The sequence below is a fragment of the Eurypyga helias genome, unplaced genomic scaffold, assembly GCF_000690775.1.
Source record: "Eurypyga helias isolate BGI_N326 unplaced genomic scaffold, ASM69077v1 scaffold13570, whole genome shotgun sequence".
In the NCBI taxonomy this organism is placed as follows: Eukaryota; Metazoa; Chordata; class Aves; order Eurypygiformes; family Eurypygidae; genus Eurypyga; species Eurypyga helias.
In genome coordinates, this window is record NW_010223849.1 from 807 (window position 1) to 10,028 (window position 9,222).

Below are 9,222 nucleotides of genomic sequence, written 5' to 3' on the forward strand. Positions count from 1 at the left end.
TCTCCTCCCCCGGTCCGGCCGCCCGAATCCTCCCAGCCTGTCCCCATGGCAGAGGAGCTCCAGCCCTCTGACTGGTTGTCATGGATCAGGCCAGGACACCCCACTAAAATCTTGTTTGGGCTGGGCAGTAAGTTGAACTACTTCATGGAAAATCCAGTAAGCACCAGAACAGATGCAGGGGAAAAAAAATGGGACAGAGTACCCACAAAAAAAAAAAAAAAGGAGAAAAGAGGGAGCGTGAGGGAGCAAGAGGCAGAAAAAGGGAGAGAGTAGAAGTCAGGAGTGAAAAACAAGAGGCACTATGCAACCTTGGGGATACAGGAGTGTGGGGCCACCTTTTTCGCAGTACCTAACAAGCAGCTGGTTGATGGGCACAGCTCAGGCTTCTCCAGCAAATCCTCACCTCCTTCGCGCGGGACGGGCACACGGCAGCCGTGTAGCTGTCAAGACTGCGCTTTCAGAGGCACAGAATCTTCCTTGGAGCTAAAAGGTGGGAGGAGGCTGGAAAGACAGAACAAACTCTAACTAACACAGCAATGCTAACCGTACATCTAAGCACAGGTATTTTTTGCCCCCCTCTAGGGTTTCCTTCATTAACAGTGGGATTTCCGTCACCAAAGGCAATGGGTAGGTGTTGCTTTCGGGATGTCTCTACTTCATACGTGGCAAATTCCTGCATTTTAAGGGTTCCTCTCTAGCGGGGCGGTAATCAGCACTGACACCGTATTATGGTTTGTATTGATAGAATCCTCATTTAGCAGAAAATAAACATGGGTAAATGATCTACCCCAATGTCTCTAGTGCAGAGCATTCAGCCCCTGTAAATACCAGTAACCCTATCATATCATTCCCTTCAAGAACCATTCTGGCTTATTTCCATGACTCCCTCTGGGGATCAATTCCAAACCTCCTTCCTGGTTTCCTACTTCACTGGTTTACGAGTCCTGCACCACTGCTCAGGACTGCCCCTGGTTAAGGTTAAAGACGCTTTCAGTCATCACAACTGACATGCTTGAAGGCAAGACAGCGTCTCACTGTGACTGGTACAAAGAACACCACCTAGCATTGCGGGGCCAGTTCCCAAGGATTGCAATGCCTTCCTGGGCACATTGACACTATTTTAGTTTGTATTCTAATAGGTAATTTTGACCTCCAGATTACAGAAGTTTACCTATGAACAAGTGGGATGAGAACCATGTCCAGGATTGGCTAGAATCTACTGGAATCAAGAAAGAGTACGTAGAAAAACTGTATGCAGAAGAAGTGACAGGTCCAGTGCTAATGGAGCTGGATGATGCTTTCCTCAGGCGCATAGGTATGAAGGGAGGCCAAATCCATGTGTTAATCCGCAAGAGAAATGAACTTCTGCAGCTACAGGAAAAGGCACAGCAAGCCAAGCATCCCCGCAGCAAAACGTCTGACAGAACGGATGCACCAGCAGATCCGGTAAAACTGAGAAATGCCCCCACTCCAGAAACTTCCAGTGGAGACAGCGGTGGTGCAGGAGATCAAACCAGCAGAGACAACACAGCTCCTCCAGCTGGCAGGAGGCAAAGAAGTAACAGCTCCCAACTCAGAAGTAGCGATGAGGTTTTAGAGTTCAGCAACTGTCGACCATTTGGAAGTCAGGATACGGATTTCAAATACGTGAAAGGCAGAGTTCTTGTTCCAGAATCAGGAATCAATGATTTAATCACTCCTTGCCACGAATACAAATCTTTTGCCACTGCCGCAGAACTGAACAAAAATCAGCTGCAATCAAAATTTGCCTGCGAAGTGATACGGTTTGCTTCAGCCTGCATGAACGTCCGAACCAACGGCACCATACACTTTGGTGTCGGGGACAGCATCGAGGACAAGGGTTGGAAACACGGACAGATCATCGGCGTGAAGGTCAAAGACAGAGAACACTACGTTGATGCATTAGATTACATAGAAAAATGTTTTTGCAAACACGTACAAGAAATTGCAAGGAAATGTATTCACCCACCCGTTTTTGTCGAAGTGATTTCCAGCGACTCTCAGGAGCAAAGATTTGTGGTGGAGGTTGACATTGAACCGACATGCAGTTTAGTAAAGATGAGAATCTTTGAGGTGTATTTGCCAAAATACAATGAGAGCAGCCAGAAGGTGACCCTGACCAAAGATCGGGCTCTCTACCACAGACTAGGGGCAAAGTCAGAACCCATAAACCCCAACGATCATGCTACTTTTATTCAGGGCTTACAAGACAGGGACGCTCAAAGAGAAAAGGCAGAGCTCTCCAGCACAGAAGTACATACAGAAATCTCTCAAAACTTAGGGAGAAAGTTATCAATTTTACTAAATGACGGTAAAAGCTACATGGACGATTCCCTGCGGTACATCCTCGTCACAAATAGGTGCAAAAAGGACGATCTGAACTACATCAACTTTTTAATGCACTTGAACATCTTCTGTGTCTTTGACTTCGATGAAGACTCAAACGTCTCAGGGCTGTACAGCCAGTACAAAGAGCACCACTCAACGAGGTCCTACTTTTTACAAGATTTTTCCAATGAAACTAAGACTGGCAATCCTCCCTCTCAGAAACATTTGTGCCTCTTTGATCAGACCAGCTGGATATTCTGCAATGGGCGCAGTGACTTCCTTGGGGATGAAAAACCTTGTGATGAAAATACATGGATTAGAACAAAAAAAAAATACCTTAAGAAAGCAATTACTCGTATCTGTGATGAAATCCTGCCGCAGCGGTCCTTCATTGTGCTCTTCCTACTGCTGTCACCGGTGCAGAAACCACTTGTGGACACTTTTCAGGAATTCTATACAGAGATGAACGGTGCCGAGTACATTGTTTGCATTGCAGAGTCCAGGGAGAACTACAGGAAGTGGGCGAACCTAGCCCAGGTGGCCTGCCACATCGAGACACTGGAACAATGCAGCATCGTGGGGATGAAACTAAGTCACATAAATGCCACCATTGAAGCAATGCTGCCTTCCACAGCCCAACCCAGGCACCTGCCAGTTTCCACCAGAGGGCTATGTACACTTCCCTCGCTGGAGGAGGAGAAACTCTTTTCCCTAGAAATCCTTTGCGTTGACCAATGCGATGATATCAAATTAGATTTTTTGACTGAAAAAGAAATACAAGAAATAGAACAAAATTTTTACCGAGGGAGAAAAATCATCTGGGAAAACTTGTGGCTTGCTGATAAAAGACGCTGCGGGGAAATCATCGAGCGCGAAGTATGTAAGGATGCTAGCAAACTCCTAGATGACATTTTACAAGGAAGCAGGCTCAACTGTTCAGTAGTTAAACTAAAGATATTTCACCATCCTGGCAGTGGTGGAAGCACAATAGCTCGGCAAGTTTTATGGAAAAGAAGAAAGGACTTAAGGTGTGCTGTCATCAAAGCCTCGTGTCCCCCTGCAACTGTCTGCAAGCATGCACTTGCCTTTAGAGACTATGAAGAAAAAGAAATCAGTCACTGTCTTCCTGTGCTCCTCCTGATCGAAGACTACGACGAAGACTATTTAGAAGAACTAAGGAATGAGTTAATGGATGCTGTAGCAACTCGGAAAATTAATTCTCCCAGACCGTACTTCATCCTCCTGTGCTGCAGACGATCCAATGACCCTGAAAGGCTTTGCAAGGCTTCTCCACTGGACACCGTTGCTGTCACTCACAAACTGACGGACTCAGAGAGAAGTCTGTTCAAAATTAAACTCGAAAAACTGAAGCAGAAGGACGTCAAGCCAGAATTCATACTTACGTTTGTCCTCATGTGTGAGGAGTTCAATGAAACGTATGTGAGAGACTTTGTAGGACACATACTGCAAGGGATAGACCGATGATGCGTTACGTGGCTTTGCTTAATTTTTATGTACCCAATTCCTATGTTTCACTGTCACACTGTGAGGCTTTTCTGGGACTGGGGGTATATAAAGAAACAAAGTCAAGAGCATATGACTTCAAGAGGAACTTGAGCGAACAAGCAAGAATGATTTTTATTGAGCTAAGGGAAAACACCACCTATATTTCATCTGTCCGGATAATACACTGTCTGGTTGCAAAAGAAATTCTGCACCAGCTTTCAGGAAATGAGCCTCAAAGCCAACTTGCAATGACACTTCTTGAGGAAAAGACGCTCTTTGATAACAGATTTGGACGAGAGGAATTCATAAAGTTCATCAGAGATCTGTTTATTCGACGGGATAAAAGAAGCAGAGGTGACAATACTGACACCCTTTTCTCCCCATTCATCGAACACGTCTGCAAAGCTGAAGACTGTGAAAAAGCTATAGATGTTTTAAAAGCTGCATATGAGCTCCTTGGAAAAGATCCTTTTTTTGCACAGCAGCTTGCCAGACTGCATTACAATAATGAAAAATTTAAAGATGCGGAATATTGGGCAGGGGTTGCAAAACTTCATTTGCCAAATGACTCTTTTATTTTAGATACAGAAGGCCAAGTCTACCGGAAGTGGTTTAGTTTCACTGTGGATAAAATGACACAGGAGGACACTCCTGAGAGCATCATTCAAAAGATAGAGATTGCTCTTAAAGCTATGAAATGCTTCAAGGCTGCACAACAGGCTGCAAAAGCAGAGCGTGACAGCATGAACAACGCTGGCTATTTTGGAGAAGTAGAAGTAGGATGTCGTCTTCTTAGATTTTTGTCCACACTCCATGTATTTCACAGAAGCCCAGAGGGGGAATATTCTGAGCTTGTGAAATACCTGATCACAGACTACATTCCTAAAGACATTGAAAAATCATGGGGAAAGCTTCACTCCCGTTTAAAAGGCTTACGCCAGAACCTGTACAATGCTCTGGAATGGATTTCAGAGGACCTAAGTTATTTCCAAACAGATAAAAACCACGAGAAGGAAGAGGAAGATGAAAAAGTTGAAAAGGAAGAACAAATTTATAATCCCAGAAAATGGCTAAAAAGGCAGTCTGAGGTATATGCCAAATTCTTCATCTCTGCGTCACTCACTGAGGAAAGCAACAAGAGCCCTGAGAGCCAGCTGATTCGACGCATGAGTATTTATAAGAGTGGTGGGGGCAGCGTCACTAATATCCTGTCGTTCCTAACCGACAAGAAAGAGAACAGGTCAGCTGAAAAGCTAGAAAAGATCCTCAGTTTCTACACAGAAAACCCACTAAGAGACAGGCTGGAGGACAACGACCTCATCAATTATATTTTGTGCCACATCACACTGGCGTGCTTAGCGCCAGGATCAGCCAAACTTCTTCCAGTGCAAACTCTTCGCGAGCTCAGCCTAAGATTCTTTAAAGGAAAACGACCATTTCCAGCAAGTGCCCATTTTTTGCTCACCTTGCTGTACTGGCCAGACGAGGCATTAGACCGAGAGCCTAATCCAGATAAGGATGAAATTCTGAACTCAGCCCTTCAGACCCTGAAACGTCTGTATGACATCAAGATGAAAGATGTTCCTACCAGAAAGAAAAGAATCTACACTCACTTTTTTCTGGGAAAGGGTTATGGTTTAGGCAAGATTGTGCACAAAACTAAAATTGATAAACTAATTACTGGGTCCTTAGATGAGAGGAGAATGAAGTGGCTACATGGAACAGTATGGAACACTGCCAATATCTGTGACATTCTCAGGAGAGTTTCTGGTTGGACCAAGGACAGAAACTTATTTATACGTGGTCACGTGAAGGAGTTTCCTATCTTGCCACTCCATCATGATTCAGTGCCCCCTGGAAATGAGAACGTGACCTTTTATTTAGGCTTTTCATTTAATGGACTTGTTGCTTTCAATATTGAGGTTGAAAATAATCCGACTGTCAGCAGAATGTAAAGTGTTTCGTACATTAACAGCACCTACCATGCTGTTTGAAGATGCAGCACTGGAACTGTCCTTCACATTTAAAAAGAAAAAAGTGGACTGCACTGGCTGAACACCAGGTAGCAAGATAACCACAATTAACTACTGCAGACATCAAAGATCTTAAAAAGATTGAAACCTACTAGCAAAACGTACCTTGAAACAGAAGCCTCCCACATGTTTGGAGACACCAAAGCCAAGATTCCAAACCTAAGACAGCAATAATTGCAGTATTTGCTTGGGGACTGGGTGGGAGACAAGAGCCACTATTTCTCCTTCCCACCCCCAAATATTTGGAGAACTGAGCTCTGGAAGTATAGTGGGGATCCTTTTCTTCTCAGCTCACAAATCAGGATTTTCAATTAATTTCTGAATGGTCCTGATCAGGAATAACAGAATTTTTCCACTGTAACCGTATGTTTTTTCTTCCCTAATCAGCAACAGGAAGTTTAAGTGAACTTACAGCACGTGCATTACACTAGCTGTAACCTACTATGTATAAAATACACCCGCCCATCAACTGAGAGCCAGGATCCAGTGTAGCAGAGAAGAAATAAGCATCTTTAAGGTGACTTTGCAAACATCAGGATCAGGAAGATGCAGGTCTCCAGTTTTACATCCCTCTTACACTGCTTCTCCACGTACATACTACAGACCATGCTAGATGAACGTGTCTGGGGAGGGGTGCAGGCACGTAAGCACTTACGTAAGATTATTTCTATGCAGTTACAATTTCAGTCCGAACAATTCCTGCACTTGGTGACATGTTTTTGCAGCATTATCTAGGAAGCGTCCACACAGTACAACTCAGATTTGTCTGCTGTATGTATCCATGCTGGAAAGCACTGCCTAGCCTCATTTACTACTTGGAAAATGCAATGGAGTTGCCAGCACGGTGTCTGCAACCACTGTGTCATGTTAAGCTTCTAATAATAAAGCTGCCTGTTATTCTTCGAGTTTCTCGCTGTTTGATACTGTATTCTCACTAAAATCTCCAGAAAACCTATCATAAAGTTTTAAACTAATGAACAACCTTTGGGAAGAATTACCATTTCTATGCAGGCTTAAATTACCCTACCTGAAGATGTACTTCTAACAGGAGCAAGGTATGATTTGTTTTCCCAACTTCAGTCAGGACCTAGGCACAGCCAAAAACTGTAAAAGGAATTGCAAGCCACTATGAATTCAGAACAAACAGGATGAAACTGAAGATTCTTTTTATCTAGTCTTAAGTCTTTACATTTGGAAAGCAGAAGCAAAGCTTGTGACTGCTGGCCAGGCAATACTTGTCTCCTCACGCCTTTGGTCTGGGAGACACAACAGCAAAGTACTCTTGGGGGGCTGCATTTTTGCTCGGGAAATCCAGGCTGGCCGCTTTCACCAGGGTTAAGTGAATGCTTACGGGTTAAGCTGAACCAGAGGGGTTAAGCATATCCAGGGCAGCTTTCCCCAAGATGAGCACTGGAAGAGCAAACCACGACAGCATCTGAACTGCCAGGAGCAAGAGAGCTAGACAAAGCCCCCTCTGCCCCCAACGCCACGATGCAGGGGGCGAGGGGTGTGTGTGTGTTTGAAGAGTTAATTGGGCAAGGACAGCTTTCTTCAGTCTAGCATGGGAGGTGTAAGGATGGCCTCAAGCTGGTGCAGAAACAGGATATGCAAATTTACTGAAAAGCACAGGAGCTAAAAGAAAGCACTAACAGCTTAAGAGCTCACACGAGCTGCTCGAGTGCTGTGGCCAAAGCAGAGCTTTGGTTGTCAAAAAGAAATATTTACCTCGCTGAAGAACCGAAGACGGACAACTTGGCCAGAGGGTCTGTAACTCGTTTCCTTCCTGCCGGCAGCCAGCCATCCTTCGCCCTGTAGCCCAGGCCACTGCAGCCCACGCCACTGCACTCCCATCCTTTGAGAACTAAGTAGGGGTCTTGCTTTTCAAAGCATGTCTACCTCTTCGAAACTAAAGGCTTAGATCCAAACACCTTACCTCATCTGGGTATTATAAACACAATCCTTCCCCTGTGCCCTGCAGAAAAAACAAGATTTAAAGCGTAAGACTACAGACCAGCACTTCGGCTGCTGCACTGCAGAACACCCTGCTGAGGCTCACACAGCAGTACAGCCCCATGCTTCTTGTTCTTTACCCAGTCATATTCAAACTTCCCAAAGGTCTGCTAAATCAAACCTGGGAGTGCTTCAACTGGCCAGGCAACGGAAACCCCCTTGCCCTAGCCAGCTTCTAGGACAAAGCGGCTGCTGTTTTTCAGATGTCCCCTTAGGTTTCCCTAGAGCCAACCCCAGAAATGAGCTCATGAAAAGCAGCAGTCTTCCCTAAAGGGTCCTCTACTTAGTACTGAATTCCTCATTACACATGTCCAGCTCAAAATGCCAGGAATTGTTCCAGGTAGCATTGCATTAAAATCATGGATTTGTATTCCTTTAACCATGTCTTAGAAATTCCTCTGCGAGTGCACAGTGGTAGCTAAATGAGACCAACCGGCCTAGCAGAATAACCCATTCTCATCCTGTGGGCAGGAGTTGCAAGGACATGCCATCCTCAAAGCCACCGCACCTCTTCAGCGTGTCGCTCTAGAAGGGTTTAGAACAGACCACGTAACAGCATGCCCTCTCTACTGGGTTTTATGAAAATGCTACCTGATACTCTTCCTCCATATTCCCTGACTCTTCCAATTTAAACAGTCAACAGTTTCGTACAGTCAGTTTAGTGCAAGGACACCACATCAGCAAAGGAAGCTATAGGTTAAAAGTCAGGGTCCATCTGCTTGTCTCCAGGTACAGAACACTAAGGTAAAGCTCACGTGAATGAGCTTTTGCAGTTTACAGACAACCAGAGAGGTAGCACAGTTATTGAAACCGTAACATGAGTGAAAGTGCATTTCATACTTAACTTTGAAACAGCTAACATTCATTGCAATAATCCTTTAAATAGGTCCTCGTGAGAAGGAAAAACCCACACAGAAACAGTAGCTCACTCCTCTTTAATCAGAGACTGTTACAAGTTGTAGACACACATTACAGACATGTATAGGTGAGATGATCCATTTCTGAAGCATACAGTTCATAGAAGGTTCCCAATGGATGCAAATCATGTTAGCTCCATATTTTCTTTTAATCTTCTTTGGAAACTGAATGCTATAAAATTAAGCTAGTTACTGTTACTATTACTTGCATGCATTAAAGTGATGCACATACTTACCAGTCTCTCACTTTCGCCAATTAAATTCACATCAGTATTTTGCCACCTGTCTTTTGAAAAAGATCAAGGACCCCAGCCCCTTCATACTACTCACACAAACGCAGTATCAGGTTACAGAAAAAACCTTCATGACACATGAACTTCTGCGGCTGTACTGCTACTGAGAGGGGA

At 44.5% G+C, this 9,222-nt stretch overlaps 1 protein-coding gene across 1 annotated transcript in view; it reads left to right on the forward strand.

The window, feature by feature from the left end:
* Positions 1-5,849, forward strand: part of LOC104512212 (sterile alpha motif domain-containing protein 9-like) — a 6,377-nt gene extending 528 nt beyond the window's left edge. Inside the window, 2 exon segments of the mRNA XM_010155141.1 lie at positions 1,157-3,829; positions 3,832-5,849. Of these exon segments, the coding sequence (XP_010153443.1) occupies positions 1,157-3,829; positions 3,832-5,849 (4,691 nt within the window).
* Positions 5,850-9,222: the final 3,373 nt, after the last annotated feature.